This window comes from Arvicola amphibius, chromosome 8 (genome assembly GCF_903992535.2).
Source record: "Arvicola amphibius chromosome 8, mArvAmp1.2, whole genome shotgun sequence".
Lineage (NCBI taxonomy): Eukaryota > Metazoa > Chordata > Mammalia > Rodentia > Cricetidae > Arvicola > Arvicola amphibius.
The window spans coordinates 117,470,000-117,488,468 of NC_052054.1; the positions used below are offsets into that span (position 1 = coordinate 117,470,000).

General features: G+C 52.2%; 1 protein-coding gene across 7 annotated transcripts in view; it reads left to right on the forward strand.

Moving 5' to 3' along the window:
- Positions 1-18,469, forward strand: part of Tns1 (tensin 1) — a 215,067-nt gene that overhangs the window by 180,376 nt on the left and 16,222 nt on the right. For all 7 annotated transcript variants that reach the window (XM_038339634.1, XM_038339636.1, XM_038339640.1 and 4 more), the window contains 3 exons: positions 5,165-5,361; positions 6,117-6,192; positions 10,125-10,217. In XM_038339634.1, coding sequence (XP_038195562.1) covers positions 5,165-5,361; positions 6,117-6,192; positions 10,125-10,217 — 366 coding nt within the window. The remainder of the gene's footprint in view (positions 1-5,164; positions 5,362-6,116; positions 6,193-10,124; positions 10,218-18,469) is intronic.

Consider the following 18,469-nt stretch of genomic DNA (forward strand, 5'->3'; position numbering starts at 1 on the left):
TCCTTGGTTCAGAAGGGAATGGGTGACCTAGAGAGAAAGGGAGGTTCTTGGATGGCCTAGGATGACTTTCACAGTGAAGTGAAGGCTAACAGGGACTGAGGTCTCTAGGTTCCAGGATGCTACTGGACTTAGGAAGGAAAACCACCTGCCCTTCAGAGGAGCAAAGGCCCTGGACCACCCTGTCTTTCCGCCTCCCTCCCTTCCCACTCCCCTCCAATGTGTAGCCCTATCCTGGAGTCAGAACAATGACTAACCCTGATTTTTTTTCTTTTTTTTTGTTCTGTTTCATGTTGTTTAATGCCTTGCCCCCCTGCATCCTCCATGTGTTCTGTGTCCCCCTGTCCCCCATGGCATTGGTGGGCTGCTTTCTATGCCTGGTGCCTCCCCTTCCTGCCGGCTCCCCTGGGGTGTGGGTGGACAGCATACAATGCCAGACTGCAGGGCCTGAGGCAGAGTGGCACCTTTCAACCCTCTCCTCTCCACCGGCTCCGATCCTCCTCCGTCTCTGGTGGGTTCCTCTGATTCTCCTTCCTTGTGGCTGTGGACCCTTGCTTCAGCTTCCAGCTTCCCTCTGATCCTCTTTGCCCACAAGATTCTGCCCAAACCTTCCTCACCTTCCTTTCTCTCCTGCCTTCCCTACTCCTATAAGGTGGCTCTGCTTTTCCTCCCTTCCTCATCCTCCTCCCTCTCCTGCTTTCTCTTTCTCCTCCCTAACTCCTCCGCCCAGCTTGGCTGAAGACCTGATGCTTTTAGTTGGCCTTGTCTGCTGGGCACAAGGTCGAAAGTAATTAGAGGAACTTTCAGAGTGCCTGGTGGAAATGTTGGTCTTTCCAGTGAGGTGCCCAGTCACTTATTCTTAGCCACCGCAGGTGGGATGGTTTGAACTTTAGGGCCAAGACTCAGAACTGTGTTTTTCCCTGGGACCACCACATGTCAGACAGGAAGACGTGGCCCCCATCCCTGCCTCACAATACTCCTCTCGTGCTAGGACCCGTGGCCTCATCTTGCCTGTGCCCGTATGGTGCCTCCACTGTTCAGAACCTACATTCTCAGTCTGAAAAACCTGCCGTCTGTATGTGGCATGGTGCTACAACCTGCCACTAGCACAGGTGTGCTAGTCCTACATCATGCCCCTTTTAGTCTAGGACCTTGCCAGCTAGTGTCCCCAGCCTCTGTGACATGCCGGCTGCTAGGCTCTCATCCTTTGTCTGCTCACTCCTGCCTGGAGGCCAGTAACAGGGAGGTGACCATGCACCCAGGCTTCTCCATTGTCACAGCCCTAAGCAGCTCCAGGCAAAGGCATCTTCAAATCCTGAGGGCAGTGCCGTGTCTGTTGCCCTATGGACCATTCTGCTGCAGCCCCTTGATACTCGGAAGATGGCTCTGACAGGTTGTCCTTCCCTCTCTTTTCTCTCCCCTCTGCCTTTTTCATGGCCCAGCAGTGGGGAATGTAGTGTTAAACTGGGCCCAGGGTCCTGTTCAGGTTATGGGACAGTGGACCTGTCCCGGGGGGAGCTGGCATGGCTTGCCCTGGAGCTGCTAGTGTGATCGCGTGTGGCTTTCTAGTGCCCTGGCCCAGCAGGTGGCTTCCATCCTGGATCCCCTTACTTCTGGAGCCCTGGGCATGAAGCTGGACACCCTGTCCTACCTCCTGGAGCTGAGGAACCCAGTCTTTTGGAAACCGGAAGGCTGGAAAGAAGAGCTGGGTCTGTGGGGGTGGGGGTGACCGGTATCTGGGTCTGTGGGAGAGGTCTGTAGCGACACTACGTGACTTTGGGTATTTATCTGGGTGACTCTGAAGAGTGGAAGTATGTGTGTGTTTGTATGGATGTGTACACACACACACACACACAATTTATCAACCTCTATATACAGATATGTATATACACACATGCATGCTATTAGCTTTGGGACCCATAGAGCACTTTGGGCAGAGAACTGTTCCCCTAGGCACAGTGTTGTCCTGGGGGCAGTGAGGGCAGGGCCGACTCAACACTGTTCCTAGGTATATGTGGCAGCTGTCAGGCTGTGGTGACCACCTATTTTCATAAGGTGCTGGGGAAGATCAGCTGCCAGTCAGCCCCAGGTGAAATAGCCCTCAGGGGCCGACCCAGGACTGGCTTCGGGGCATTATGGGTTGAAAGGCTACTTTCTTACCCTCAGAGTATGCCACTTCTCAGTACACAGCAGACTGCTTGGGAGAATCTTCCAGAACCATTGATGGCTTCCTCTGGCCCTGTGGGGGCTGAGATACATACACACTCTTTGTCTCTCTGTGTCTCTCTGTCTGTCTGTCTGTCTCTTTCAGTGTGTGTGAGAGAGAGGGAGGGAGGGAGAGAGAGAAAATGAGAGAGAGAGAGAGAGAGAGAGAGAGAGAGAGAGAGAGAAACAAGAGAGTGAGAGAGGAGGAGGGAGCGAGGGAGGAGAGAACTTCTGCCTGTGTGCATGTAGCAAGCAAAGGCTTGGAGAGAAAGGCCAGGAGACTAAGGAATCCTCAGTGGAGTCTGCACAGGGAGCAAACCCCCTTTGGATGTTTATATACTTTGGGGGATGTGAGAGAGCTGTATGTGCGCTCTCTCTCTCTCTCTCTCTCTCTCTCTCTCTCTCGCTGTCAGCTGGTGTCCAGAGTCACCACTTGGCTGAGGAACAATGAGGCTCTTCTCTCCTCTCTACTGTGTCAGGCTCCCTCTCATAGACAGAGCTCCAAGCACTCTGGGTTAGCTATGGTCTTGCCAAGGGGACAACAGTAAGACACTGTCTTCCAAGACTGAGTGCCCTGACTGGCCGCTGGTGCCACGGACTACTCTCTGGGAATGGTCAGCCCTGTGGGAGTGCAATGTGGGGGTCTTTCCTCTTCTGTAAAGGGAAACTTTGTCCCACAGTCTCCTTGCTCTTTGGAGATCGTTTGGTTCAACCGCAGCCCCTGGGCAGAGCGAGCTCCCATGTGCCACCCTGGCAGTGACAGGGAAGGGAGCTGAAATGACTCGCCCGTCTATCTTGGGCAGGTCTGTGTCCTCTGCTGGTGGCCCACTACACACATAGAGCAGCCTCGGTCCTCACTACTGTCCTATGGTCCTGGTGAATGTTCTCTGTCCCTCCTAGAGGATGACTCCAGTGGAAACAGACCTCCTTTCTAAAAGCTAGCACAGGACCCCCAAACAAAGAAGTGGCTACTCTTGAAAAAGAGGAGAGATTGCCAGAGACTATGGTGGTGGAGTGTATGTCGAGGGGGGATACCCCTGGAACCAAAGGCAGCTCTTAGGTGTTTCCTTCCACCTTGGGCTGAATTCAACTCCACACCCCAGAACTTCTGTGAAGTTGCTCCGTTGTCATAATGTTATTAGAAAAGCAGAGGCCTCTAATGCTCCTGCCAGGAATGAGCCCAGAAGCAGGGCTAGGGCTGGCCCACATGTCCCAGAGGCCTGAGTTTGGCAGGGCCTGGCAGGAGGAAAGAGAAGAGGGCCTGAGGCCAGAAGCTGCCTGAGTTCTGGAAGCCTAGAGTTGCTGGCAGAATCTGGTGTGGCTCCAGATGTCCAGAGCCGGCCGCCTCCTCTCTCTACTCCCTGTAGATTCTCCCAGCAGCCCCTGCTCAGGACTGACACACCCTCTTTTTTTCTCTCTCTTCTGGAAAGCAGGGCATTCTGAGGTTAAGGGGTTGTTTGCTTTGAGCAGAGCAGTTTGGGACCAGCAGGATACAGTCTGTTTTGGTCTCCATTGTGCAGGTAGGCAGGGCTGCCTGAGTCACAGCACGGAGTGGAGACTCTGGTATGCCTTCTACCTTCTGCATCTCACTTGTACTGTTGGTAGCTGGTCTTGCTAGCCCCTGATAGGCCCCCAGAGCCTCTGTCACAGAGGGCATGCATCTGCACCACAGTCACTGTGTGTGAGGGAGGTAGCTCTGCCCTAGTCAGCACTTTCCTGTTCACATTAAGCAGGAAGGCTTCCTGGGCAGTGTAGGCCATGACAACCATTTGTGGCTGTGGAAACTAAGGGTTGGGGACCACCTGGGCTGTGAAGATCCCACTATAGAGGATGAGAGGAGATTCGGGTTACCTAAGGGCAAGCCCCACCAGGCTGTCCTGGCTGTGTTCCCAAGGGCCAGCATTGCATGTGTGTGTTTATACATGTACACACTGCCACTTGTGACTAAGGAGGTAGACCCAGATGTGTGTTCATGCCCCAAGCTCATGTGACCTAAGCCCCTTAGTTAGTCCTTGGTGGTGATGAAGGCAGAGATTGAGAATTTAAAATAATTAAGCCTAGGCTCCAACTCTCAGGGTTGGGCCTTGGCTCCTGGGACCTGGGAAGTCAATATTCTAGGGTTCTGGAAGCCACCACAGTGAAATAATAGATTCCATACCCTGGCCCAGCTGTGGGGAGAAAAGATGGGAAGGAGGCAGGGTGAGGCTAACATGGGCAGCCTTTGTAGTGGGCTAAACAGGAAGTGGGGACAGGAAGAAGGAGCCCCTTGCTCTCACTTTCTTGCCCTTGGCCAGGGTAGGGTATGGTGGGAGCCTTGGCCTCTGCCACGGCCACAGCCCCTGCAGGTTGCCGAGAGAAAGGGGGCTGTGAGGGGCTGCTGTAGGGGAAGTTGGTTAGAGGTTTCAGGGGTGCACTGGATGAAACCCAGGGAACCCCTGAGATCAAATCCACCACAGAAGCCGGTTGTGGCTGGAGACTCCAGAGTGTGACTTGTTCATTCTTTTGTTTCCCACTGGGAGCACCATGTGTGAGGTGATGCAATTTAGCCCTTTCCAAAAGTCCTTCCCAAAGGCTCCGTGTTGCTTGTTGGTTGATGCAGTTGCCTTGGAGACCCTCCCCTCCCTCCTCTGGAAGCTCTGGCCTTTTGCCTCTGGGGGCTGGAAGGAGCCGACATCTGTTTCTTGTATAAATCCTTTGTGCTCTTGGTCCAAATCCTATACAGAGTAGAGACTCGTCTTGAAGGCAGAGCCCAGGCTAAGTGGCCTCTACCCTCACCCCTGCCCCGACACCAGGGGAAATTTAGGGTCTGAGCTGAGTTGGGGACAGGAAGGTGTAGTGAGGGCCTGAGGGGATGTGGTTCATTCCAGTTTAACCCCTGGGCTGAAGTGTTGCCTTTGTGTGAGGGTGTTTGATGGGATCGCATCATTATTTAGTCTGCTCATTGCTCTCCATGTCCTCCCAGGGGTTCAGGCTCGGGAGAGGCAGCCCATAGAGCGCCCAGCCCCGCTGCGGAGGCGAGCAGCCAGTGATGGACAGTATGAGAACCAATCTCCAGAGGCCACATCCCCCCGAAGTCCTGGGGTCCGCTCCCCCGTCCAGTGCGTCTCCCCTGAGCTGGCTCTCACCATTGCCCTCAATCCTGGAGGGAGGCCCAAAGAGGTGAGTTTTGGAGCTGTTGAGTCTTGGGGCCACGGCAGAAAGCAGAGTCCGTGGTGCATCTCCAGGAGCTTGAGAATCAACTGCTAGTGCTTCATCAGTAAATGTAGCCATTTCTCCCTCCCTGTAGCCTCACCCAAGGTCTCCTCTTCAATAGCGTTTGTGCCCCAGCTGCTTGCTTTAACACTGAGACTCAAGTTCCCTCCTCAATCCCTAATGAAAGTTCTTTAGGGAGGCGATAAGCATCCTCGAGGTAGCATACATGATCCCAAGATTTACAGTCCAAAGTTGGTCACATAGACTGGCAAGCAAGTGTCTTTTTGAACTTTGGAGAAATGAGATTTTTCTTTAGGAGATTTAATTTTTGTGCCCAAATGAGTCCATTGCTGAGACATGTCAGAGGCAGTGGGTCTTGAACATCCATGTATAGAAGACTACCAGGGAGTTTGTTAAAACCCTCCATTTCTGGATGCTCCTACAGAGACTCCAGCACAGCACAGCCCTGCATCCCTGTTCTGAAATACTTCTGCCCAGGCTTTAGTGTGGCCTTGCAAACAGCCACTCCCCACACTTAGGAACTAACAAGGAGTGGTAGAGGCAGTGAGGGGCCAGCATTTGTGCTTCCCTGGGTGAGGTGGAGAGTCAGGCTGGAGAGGGAATGTGTGGGCTGCCAAGCTGCTTGTCCTCATGCCCAGGATCACGTGAAAAGGAGCCTCTCCTCAGGACTTCCTTCTCTCTGCCCTTCTGTTCTCCTGCAGCCCCATCTGCATAGCTACAAGGAGGCCTTTGAGGAGATGGAGAGGACCTCCCCAAGTGGCCCGCCATCCAGTGGGGGTAAGAGCACCTGCTAAACCTATCCCCCACCTTGTCCCAGGGGTGGGGTGGGAGGGGGAGAATGAGCGGAGGTGGGAATGACTGGAATTGGTTGCTTTTCACTCCACGCCCCTCCCCTGCCTCTACTCTAAAGCTCTGTGTTCTCTACTGTCTGCTCTCAACCTAAGGATGAGACTAGCTCAGATTTGGTGTCCATGTTGTTTGACCGCAGATCCTGACTCTCACCCTATGGAGTTTTCTGTCTTGATTGAGTCACTGTTTTTCCCCATGCAGCACTAGTAAGAAACTCTTTCCCAGTGTGACAATCATGACTTGTCCTTGCTCTTATTTCTGCTGCCTTGCTTATCTGTATGCAGGCACCTTCATCTCAGACACCCTGTGTCACTTCTACTAAGAACGAACTGGGGCAGGTCTATCTTCTCTCATGCTGTCCTTGGCCTCCAGGAAGGGTTTTTAGTTTACAACCCCAGGGTACTCACTGGAGAAGCCAGTGGACAGACAGACAGACAGTAGAGCCAAATGAGCCCCAGGGTGGTCAGTGTTCCTTTCTATAGGGGAAGTACCTTGAAAGGAACTGGGGGACGTTTTTGTAGGGGCAGTGATAGGGTCTTAGCAGGTGTTAAGGGACCCAGTGAGAGGCTTGGGTGGCAGAAAAGGTAAAGATGGGAGAAGCTCAGTGCTTAGGGAGACAGGGCTTGGCCTGAGATGCCCATTAGTCCCCGAGAGAAGGAAAGCTGGCAGGAAAAGGTGACTGAGCCTAGCTGTGCATCCCCTGGGGTATGACTGTCCTTCATAGGGACAAAATGTGGCCTGCATGTGTGGGCCGCTATCCCAGACATATGAGAGGTTGAAGTTGTGTGCGCGCATGCGTCTGCGTGCACACACACATACACCTGTGATTTAAAATTTTCTGTGTCAGGACACTAGTGAAATCAATTGTAGTTTTTACTAAATCTGAAAAATTGTCATTTCAATAGGAAAGTCAATATTTCAATATCAATTTATTTTATTGAGATATTATACGATATTAAAAACATTATAAGAGTGCTTAGTGGGTGCTTGCTATACAACCATGAAAGCCTGAGTTTTGATCTTGGCACCCCCACACACCTGTAGTTTCAGCTCTAGGGTGCCGAGACAAGAGGATCCCCAGGAGCTGACTGGCTAGCCTCACTGAATCCACAGCCCCAATCTTTTTTTTTTTTTTGGTTTTTTGAGACAGGGTTTCTCTGCAGCTTTTTTAGAGCCTGTCCTGGAACTAGCTCTTGTAGACCAGGCTGGTCTCGAACTCACAGAGATCCGCCTGCCTCTGCCTCCCGAGTGCTGGGATTAAAGGCGTGCGCCACCACCGCCCGGCCCACAGCCCCAATCTTAAGAGACAAAGGAAGAACTAGATGTCGGCCTCTGGCCTCCACATGTGTGTACTACAGGCACATGCACACACATGAATATACCACATATGTGCACCCAGAGAGTTTATTCTCAAAGGGTACCAGTAAAATTAATGATAGAAATATTTTTATATAGCTCCAGTCTAAAATATTGAGTTAGTGATATTGGTGTTTTAAAAATGAGCGAAGGTGGTGGTGCACACCTTTAATCCCAGCACTGGGAGGCAGAGGCAGGAGGATTTCAGTGAGTTTGAGGCCAGCCTGGTCTATAGAGCAAGTTTCAGGACCTCCAAGACTACATAAGAGAAACTCTGTCTCAAAAAAACAAAACAAAAAATAAAAACCTAAATAAATAAATAAATAGTAGATAAATACATAAATAGAGCCAAGTATGATGAGGTGCACTTGTAATTTTATCTCTCAGAAGGCTGAAGCAGGGGACTATAAGTTTGGGGCCAAGAACCTATCTCAAAACACCCCAAACAAACAAAAAAGCAAAACAAGATACTAAAATTTAAATGTTACTTTATGTCATTTTTGCACACACCTTGAGTTCCGGTATGTATGCTGTACACCTAGGGCAGCATTAGAACAGATTAGCCCACCGTAAATGCCCAGGTTGGATTTAGAGCAGCAGGAGTCCAAACCCAGGGCACTTTGCTCCAGAGTGGCTTTGTGGCTTCTTGTGGCTAGATGGCATCTCTGGGCCTTGACCTTTCACCTTCATAACTCCTTCCCTCACCTCTGTGTCCTCCTGGGCTTTCCCTGCTGGGAATGAAAGCCATGTTGTTTGTACCTCTGCTATTTCTCTCGTCTCTGGTGGCCAGTCATGTGTGCCCTGGGGACATATACGAGTCCGAAGTTTCAAAAAAGGCCTAGGGCCGGAGAGAGAGGTTGGAAGGCGGAGAAATGCAAGGAATGTTTCTCTCAGGAAGGAGAGGGCGCCTGTCTTCAGAGCCACCCACTTCTTGCCTCACTATAAGGGCCACATTGCTTGGGTCTGGGAAGCTGAGGATGGGGTGGAGGGGAGAAGCCAAGCAAAGCTTCTACTATTTCTGATCTCCTGTCCCTTTCTTCTTGGTCCCTTGCCCCTTAGCTGCACCTGCTGGGCAGCGGATGTTAACCAAGGATGGGGATTTCTCCCACAAACCCTGGTCACAGAGTAGCTCATTCTCTCATGGTGATGCCATTCAAACTGGCATTTGGGTGACAAATGTTACTAAGTGACAGAGAGGTGCTTATGAGCAAAAGACAGAGTTAGCAGCATGGGGCAGGGAGATGAGGAGAGGGCAGGCAAAGGCCTTGCCCGACTCAGCCACAGAACTGTATGCCGTGCATGTCCGTTGGAATAACTAGGGACAGAGAAAAGGTGGAGGACAGGAGCAGGTCTCATCTGTACCTGTGATGTCCCCTGTGTATGTGTGTGTGTGTGCACATGCGTGTGTATGCACGTGTGTGTGTGTGTGCACATCTGTGTGCGTGTGTGTGCAGGAGAGCACACACGGGTAAGCTGTGCCTGCTGCTCACCCTGTAGGATGGTACTTTGTTGTTGCTGTTTGTTATTTAAATATCGACCATGGAGCCAGGCTTGGATACTGGGCACATGAAGGCTGCAGCTCATCTGTCGAGAGCTGTGGAGAACACGTGTGTTTTTAGGGTCTGTGCTTTCTTCTGGCTGTCGGGATTCCCGACAGAACCCCAGTTCTCATTTCTTTACTTCTCAGAGATGCGCTAGGATTCACGGTAGCTGCCGCTGAGCTCTCTCGAGACTGGACATGATACCACCCCTGTTGCTCGGCTCAAAGTCCTTGGCCAAAAGGAAAAAGCTGGGTGGCCCTTTCTGACCTTGTATGATATGTGACACTTGTAACCCAGATGGACCACTCAGGAGGAGCCTCATTTCCTCATTTCCCAGGAAGCCGTGCTCTTGAGAACAGAGTGCTAAGTTTTCCTCCCAGAGTACTAAGACTCCAGTACCAAGTCTCACTCTTTTTCGTGATTTTCATGGGACCATGTGACCTGGGGCTTCTGCATCTCAGGGATGGTGATGCTCAGCCCCGCTTTTCAAGAAGTTCTTGAGACTACTTTTGTTTGTCTTACATTTGTGTGCCTGCCTTGCAAGGAGTGTGTGTGTGTGTGTGTGTGTGTGCGTGCTTGCGTGCATGTGTGTATGAACAAAGAATGCTGGGGAAGGAGAACGTGGGAAGATAATCATCTATAGAAGGCAAAGACAACCGAAGGGTGGGCTGTGGTTAATAGGCCTTCATAAGGTAAAGGGACGGTGGCTGTAGAGAGGAGCCATAGCCTTCTCTCAAGGATGGGGGAGGGTCAGGACAGAGGTGTCAGTCCGAGACTGTCATTGCCCTCTCAAGCCGAAATGGGAAGCAGCACAAAGGCAGGGGAGGGCAGGGAAGGGCAGGGGAGGGCAGGGAAGGGCAGGGGAGGGCAGGGGAGGGAGGGGGCTGCCCAGACCTCACAAGTCCACACCCTCACCATGCTGTATCCTCACCTCCCGTGTCTCTCCATCTTCTTCCCACACAGTGCGTTCTCCTCCAGGTCTGGCCAAGACACCCCTGTCTGCTCTGGGTCTGAAGCCCCACAATCCAGCCGACATCCTCCTGCACCCCACAGGTGGTGAGTGATCGGAAGGGAGGGAGGGAAATGGCATGGGAGGAGTCCGAGCAGGTGTTCTAACTAGAGCTCTCACACAGCAGAGGCTCTGGGGGACCTTCCTGGAAATGAGGAGGCCGTGACTGTGTGCCACACTGGAGTAATGCAGAGGGGCCACTCTGCGGGCCTTGGGGCATTCTTCCTGCCTGCCTCTGCTTTCTGGGCCTTAGGGTTTTGAGACCCGCTTCCAGTTCTGCTGGAAGCCTAACTCACTGTGTTAGCACCGTGTCCCAGCATGTGTGCGTGTGCATACACAGGTGTGAAGTAGAGAGCCATGCCTGCTGTTTGGTGACAGCCCCCCCTCCCACTACAGTCCAGTGGCTCCTATGTTGAGCATCCTGGTGACATCAGAGACCAGAGCTTAGGTATTTGGGCTATTCCCCCCCCCCCACAAAGCTTTCCCTGAGAAATGGGTCACTCCCAGAAGCCATGCCGTCTGCCCTCTCCCTGTTATTTTACTATCAGCCCTGGGCCTCCTCTGCCCCCCAAAAGCAGACTCTGCTCCTCCTTATGATCACATGCCCAATGTCAGTGACCTTTGACCCTGCTGTTAAGAATAGGAGCTGGGCTCTGGGAACTTTCTGGGCTGCCCCCAACCACACCAAGGTCCCCTATACTAGTTATGGGGTGGACGGCCATGTTCGGGAGAAGGTCACAGTATGACGTGGATGGTTACCAGACCCATCCCCCTATGTCCTGCCCATTCCCCAGTTTCCTCTGTAGGGAGAGAGACAGGGGTCCTCTGGGACTTTTAATGGCAATTAGGAGTCTGCTGAGTTAGTTTAAGGCTGAGCTGCAGCTCTTGGGGTTCAACTTTTTCTTTCTTCCTTAGTCACTAGAAGACTGATCCAGCCAGGTAAGAGGGTGTAACATGCATTTGTGAACAATGCAAGACACCGAGACACAGCCTCCACTTAGGGCGTACGAGCATGGGCAGATACACTCAGCCATCACAGAGACGAAGGGGCAGAAGCCTCCTCTCGCTAGCCAGCATGCTGCTATCTGATGCTTGGTCCACGCAAGCCCTGGCTGCAGAGGCTGAGAAGGACCCGGCTCCTGAGTGCTTCACAGCGGCCCTGGACTCCAGGGTCCTGTGTGGAGGAGGATCCCAGCCTCCAGCCCCCCTTTCTTCACCAAATTCTTTCTTTAGATATAATCCTGATAACCTCTCTTTCTTTCTCTCTCTCTCCTCTGGGATCTTCCTCTCATCTTTATCATCTGCCCTCCCTTCCTGCCTCTCCTCCTCTTGTCTCTCTTCTCCTCCCTCAGAGGAAGGTGAGGGGGAGGAGGTGACTAAGCCTCTAGAAGGTAAGTGCACTTTGCTGTGTGTGGCTCCCACTCTCTAGGTCTGGGGATGGCTTTTCACATGGAGTTTGACAAGGCCGGCTGGGGCTAGATCTCTTTCCTCACCTGCTCTCAAGTGTCCCCACCTTCTGACAATGAGATGCCACTCTGGGCACTGCCTGAATGCCGCCTGGGCACCAGTTCAGCACAGTTAGTATCCAGGCGCCAGCATGGTGCCACCTTGTTGACAAAAATACCCCCTGTGCCACTTCCTCTCCCAGGGGCACATGCACCACTTGGCTGGTATGTAGTGTACACAGAGGCAGACAGGGAGGGGCAGAAAGCAGAACTCTCGCTTGGCCACTCAGGCATTTAAGCCTATGCAGGTCCTTCTAGAAGCTGCCGTGTGCACTGAAGGTGTGTAGCTGGGCTTCCTCTTGCTGGGTATTGGTGACACTCACCTAGCAACAGTGCCTTCAGTAGAACCAGTATTGACTGTCGGTATGAACTGGCTACTTTTGTATCTCTGTGACAGCGACCTGACAGGTGACCCGACAGATAGCACTTGGAGAAGTGGCTTATTTGGGTTCATGGTTGAGGAGATTTCAGTCTCCTATGACAGGAATGGCATGGTGGGGCAGTTTATTGATGGCAGTGGGAGTGTGTGATGAAGGCTGTTCATATCGTTGAAGACCAGGAAGCAGAAAAAGAGGCGGGAATCGGGGTAGGCATTCCCTTCAAAAGGCCACTCTTTGATGGCTTACTTCCACACATCCTAAAGGTTCCCCAGCCTCTCAAAGTGTTGCCATCAGCTGGGGACTGAGTCTGTGGGGGACTTCAGCCTTAATGGGACAGCAGCACTGGTTTAGAGCTGCAGCCCTAGAGCCGTGACATGGTTCCTGTCAGCATAATGCTAGGAAGTGTATTTTTTTAAACCAGGCTCTTGTGGCAATTGCTTGTTGTGGGCTCTCTCCCACAAAAGCACCTCAGGACACCCATGCTCAGTGCTGAGAAGCACTTGCTTGCCTTTTCAAAAGATAATTTTGTTTATAAAGATGTATTACATTTATTTGTGTGTGTCATGAACACGTGTGTGCATACTGTGCACACGCCTACACATGGGTACACAAAAATGCCATGGTATATGTGTAGAGGTCAGGGGAATCAATTTTCTCCTTCTACCATGGCTGATTGAGGGATCGAACTTAGGGATTTAGGTTGTCAGGCTTGGCAGCAAGCACCTTTATCTACTGATCCATCTCACTGAGAAATCCTTTCAAGAAGTTCACGATTGATCTCAGCTTTGAGGCCAGCCTAGCCCTGGGTTTGAAGGAAGGTTGGCGTTGTGCCTGGACAGGAAGAGGGGCTGTAATCTGGCAGAAGAAGGTTAGCTCAGGAGGTCAGAAGTTCAGCGAAGACTTGTGGTGGTCATGTACTAAGGGATGCTGACCTGAGTGGCTCCCATGTGTCTCTGGGCATGGGTGTCCTCATCTCGACAGGGGATATGAGGCAGGTGAACCCCAAGGTCCCCTCCAGCTGTGCTATGTTAGATGTTCCCACCTTGGGCCCATGGTTCTGTGTGGCTGTTTCTACAGGGGCTTAGTTTGGTTTTCTTAGGCCCGCTTTCCTCTGCAGCAAGTGATCGAGAGTGCTGAGCCGTCTCTCCAGTCCCTTTTGCTGGTCTCTAACCAGCCTGTGTGGTGGCTGCAGATCGGGGAAGTTGGGGGTCAAGGCTACTCTCTGCCAACCTCATGCAAGGGACAAGCTTTCTCCAGATTGCTTCCCACAGCCTCAGTGCCTGTCAGCAGAGAAAGGGCTCAGGTCCCTCGTGTGGGTGGCCAACTCAGTACATGAGTGGGCTGTCAGACTCTAGGGAGAAAGTTACCGGCTCGGCATCCAGGCTCTAGGAGCTGTGTTCTGCTTCTGGGTGACGATCCAGAAGAGTGAATATTGACAGAGCCGAAGTGAGGCCTAAGTGTGCTTCACAAATGACTCTCAGCTTACAAGGCCTTGAGTCCCCTACCCCTCATCTGTCCTTGTATCAGAGCAGAGGAATTCTGAAGGGAAGGTTTCTTGAGATCCACCCAGCCACGCCTGTGCTTTCAGGGATGTGTAACTAAGGTCTGGGTTATGGTGGGGGTGAGGGACCCACCCAAGATCACAGCCAAGAGGCAGCCCAGCCAGACTACATTTCTGGGCCTCCTGTTTCCTAGTAAAAGGGCCTGTCTAAGCCCACCCCTGTTTCCAGGCTCAGTGGCTGGGCTTCCAGCTTGGGAGTGGGCGGCCAGGGCATTAAGGCCATGGTGACAGTTCAACATTTCTTAACTCAGGCGCCACCTCCTGGGTCAGCCCAGGCCACATTCTTTGTTGGCCCTTGGAAGCCGTGCTCGATGTTTGATGGGAAATTCAGAAAAAGAGGCTTATGAGGAAAAATGATCAGTGGCAGAATTCCTCAGCTGGGGAAGGAAGAATCTGAGGGGGGTTTGCTCTGTTCAAGCCACTGGGCTAAATACATTCATGGCGTTCTTTTCTTCATTGATGCATTGAGTCAGTCATTCTGTGGGCCTGTTCTGCAGCAGGCAACAGGCCAGGCTCTGGGGAGAAATAACTGTATGAGATATATCTAAAGCTCATGAACATTTGCATGAATAGGATTAAGAGGTATGTACAAAGGATTTGGGATGGGGGGGACACAGCTTTGAGAGACCATCAGCTAAAGAAGAACATGGGGAGTGGACATGCACGAGAGGTGATATTAACCTGGTGAAACCTGGGTAGAAGATACAGAAGAGAAAAATAGCATACATAGGTGTTGGGCTTGGATGTCATAGCATGTGTGTGTGTGTGTGTGTTTATGTGTAAATATGTGTATATATGTGTGTGTATGTGTCTGTGTTTTTTTGTGTGTGTATATATATATGTGTGTGTGTATGTGTATGTTATGTGTGTGTGTGTGAAGGTCAGAGGTTCATGTGGGGTGGCTTCCTCTATTGCTTTTTACCTTATTGTGGGGGACAAGGTCTCTTGCTGAACCTGGAGCTTGTCATTTCGGCTAAGCTGGCAGGCCAGTGAGCTTCAGGGATCCTCCTGTTCCCACCCCTTCTCCCCCAGTGCTGGGGTTATAGAACATGCCACTGCTCCCAGATTTTATGTGGGTACTGGACTCCAAACTCAGGTCCTCCTGTGAGCAGCAAGCACATCACCCACTAAGCTGTATTCCCAGAACCCCCTTCCTGAAACTTAAAAACCAAGAAGATGGGTGCACAGAGCCAGTGCGTGTGTGTTTGTGCATGAGGTCTGGAGTAACAGGCAAGAGCCAGGCCATGTGGGGGCCACTGTCACATTATTTTTTACTATTCCTAGCAGCTGAGAGGAAGGTGCTGTGGACTTCATCTTATCAACAAGGGAGGGGTTAGATGACCAAGCAGACTCATAGGGATCAGAGGCATTTAAGAATCTGTGTTATTTTGGCATGTGGGGGCTGGCCCTTCTGGTGGGTACACACAGTACAAGGGGCACCTGAGCATCTAACAGAGTCCTTCTCTAGGAGGGAAGGAGAGAGAGAGCTTGCCACAATGGATTTCCATGCCAGGTTCTGTTTGTCCCAGTGGCTCCATGGGGACGAATTTGTTATAAAGGAAGACATTGGACCCTGGGGACTCTGATGCCTCTGAGATTCTTGGTGATGGTGTTTGGGGCGGGGGTGGCATCAGAACAGGTGACCTGGTACAGAGTTGTCCAGCACCTGCTTTGCACGAGGCTCTGTGTTAGGCCCTGAAGGTCTAAGGATGGGTAAGGTACCTGGGGAGGGCAAAGATCTTACCGTGAGCCAGAAGGTCTAGGCAGAGATATGGAGGGGGCCTTGGGGGCTTGGAGGAGGCTACATGTGGCCCACTCCCAATGCTAGTTCTAGATCTGGTGCTCAAGGAGCTTCCTTGCTTTTTTTCTTCTCCACCACCCATGTCTTTGGTATTTCATTTATGTATGTATTTATTGTGGGCTGGATTGAATCCAGGGCCTTGCAGGTTGCTAGACCATAGAACCTTCTCCATGCCCCATGTCTTTATCTTATTAGGGTGGGCAATGCTGGCCCCCTTGTCTTCAGCCAGAGGGTATTTTTTTTTCCAGTAAGGTAATGCATTTGAGAATGTGGCTGAAGAGCTGGTGTTCCTGGCTGAGGAATCAGTCACTCCTGTGTTCCCTTGCTCTCAGCCGCCTGCAGCCACTTGGAAATGGTTTGGGCTCCTGGAATGTTATCCATGCAGCACCCGCCCCCCCCCCCACACACACACTGGGCTCCACTTCTCCTGCCCTTCCCAGCTGGGTGGCCTGTGGGTCAGCTGCTCCCTAGGGGACTAGAAGAGGAGGAGGAGGAGGAGGAGTTGTGACCCTGCACCCCCACCCCAGGAAGGGAGTGTGCAAGGGCAGAGGGAGGTTGAGGTCAAAGACCAATGTGGACTCAACCAGAATTGCCAGGAACTGAAAGGACGCGTCCTTCCTCACATGCCTCCATCCTAGGCGGGTGAGTTGTTTTTATTCCAGGTTTGCAGGGAAGTGGAGTGGGCACTCAGCTGGGACAGAATTGCCGCCTAGGTTGATTGGGTGCGTCTCTGTTCTGGCTGTGGGCTTTCTCTTAGCTTTCTGTTGGCAGAATATGGACTTTTTGAAAAAGAGAATTTAGCATAGAGTGTGGTGCTTACCTAACATGTGGGTTGAGATCTTGGCAGAAGCGCATGGTTCATTCTAGTGGGGCAACTGGGCGATTGATTGTGGGCTCCTTAGCAGGGGTGGAAGCTATTCCTACTCACCTAGAACGAGCTAGTACAGCTGGGAATAGAGGATGGGCTATAACCCCATCTTCTCCCTCCCTACCTCTCTCCCTCCTTCCCCTGTCAGTAAAGACTCAACCACTCCAGCCAAAAGCCAAAGTCAAAGCCATCTGGAATCATAGGGCAAGCGGCCTAGGGGGTAAGTAGGTAAAATGTAGCCACTGGGGATGCAGATAAAGGTGGAGTGGGGGAGGGTAGGCACGTGAGTCAGAGTGCCACCTGCGTAGGCTTCAGCCTGCTTTCTGGGCAGTGAAGATGGCCGAGTGCATGTGTAGAGTCTGACTGCTTACACGAGGTGACATCTGGATGGGGCTGGATGGAGGGCCGTGTGGCTCTGAATCTGAGAGACACACAGAGTCCTCTGTGCAAGGTGCTGTGGCTGGTGCCAGGAAACCTTGTCAGGCAAGTGAAGCCTATGGGTAGGGTAGCAAGGTTGTCTGGGTGAGAGAGGATTGCTGTGTGGCATGGGGAAACGAGGAACTGTGCCGAGCACCTTGGAGGACTTGGAGAATGTTCAGAGGGAGTGGCAGGGATGGAATCCCAACTTTGGATGGTCTCATGACCTTTGAGTAACAGCAGACTGGAAGACTGTCTACCTGGGTATTTATACTACCTCTGCCCCATGCTGGCTGGGTACTTATTTTCTCCAGATCTTAAACGACTCTTGACTGGTTTTGTCACTGTGGGTGACCCTGTGAACTTGGCATCCCTCTGGCTCACATGTTGGTGTCCCCATGAGACTATGGGTTCCCTTAGGCCAGCCAAAACCTATATTGTGAGGTTGGAGACTTGGTATTGTCCACAGCTATTAGCTGGCTTTGTGTCCTAGGCCGAGGGACAGGTTAGATAGACTCAGCACTCCGTGGGTGCTGGCAAATCCACCTACTACCTATTTTCCTAAAGAAAACTCTGTCGCAAACAGCTGTGCCTGTTGGTTTAGCTGTTGTTTGCCGCTGCGGTCACCATGACGGCTGGGCTGAGTGGTTGCGACAGAGACCGTCTGACCATCCCACCTAAGCTATTTGCAGAATTTGACCAGGCCTGTGTCATCGGACTTCATGTTATCTCCACTTCCACAGTGCTGGGCCTGGGGAGGCCAGAGTCCACACCGTCTATGTCAGGTTGACCTGGGAATCCTGTGAAGTGAGTGTGGCCTGAGTAGCTTGAGGGAGCTTTTGCTGGCTTTCCCCACCAGCTGAGCCCCAGCCTGGCGGCATGTCCAGGTGACTGCTCTTGCAGACCAGGGGGCTGGGTGTGGATGTCGAGGGTCCTCCTATGGAGTCTGGTTTCTGGACATCCCAGGTAACTCCCTCTTCCCAAGCCAGGTTTCCCTCCAGTCGAGGAAGCAAGCTTTCGGTTTAGTTACCTCACCTTCCCTTTTAAGGCTTCCCCCCTGCCCCCCGCGAACCTGGGGAGAGGCTCTCCTACTCAGGCCACTGTAGTCCTGGCCCCAAGGGCTGCAGGGCCTGGCTGTCCCAGGTGGGTTTCATTTCCCAGACTGGCTTTGGTGAATTTTCTGGTTGTGGCAGCTAGGGATCTGTGCTCGGATCTTGTCCCTCTGGGGCAACAAAGAAGATGACAGGCTCCTAGGTGTTGGCAATGGCATTAGAAACCCAGAGCCCTGATTCCTTCCAGTTAGCATAAGGCTAGCCCCTGGGGACACAGGGCCTGGGTCATTTTACTCTTCAGGCCTCAGTCTTCTCATCTGTCAAATGACCTGTTTTTAACCAATGTTACTCTGAACACTAGGTCGGGGGTACTGTGGATGATGCCTCTCTGTACAGGGCCTGGTGTGCTGGTTGTACGGTAGTGGTCACAAAATGTCTGGCTCCACCCAGGCACAGGGTTTTCTGCATCAGTCTGGAAGGAATGCCGAGTGTGTTGTGCAGGAGTGGGTGGGGTTCTTGCCAATAAGGGGCTGGTGAGTCTGCAGTGGCTGGCATCGGGTGTTGCTTGACGGGCGAGCTGGGTACTATCCCGAGATGTGGGCCAAGTCAGGTGTTAGCTTTGGAACTGTTCTAGGAGCCTGGGCACCTGGATAGGGCTGGGCGGAAATGAGGCTACAAAGGTAATGTCAGCCATGGACAGGCATTTAAGTCTTTA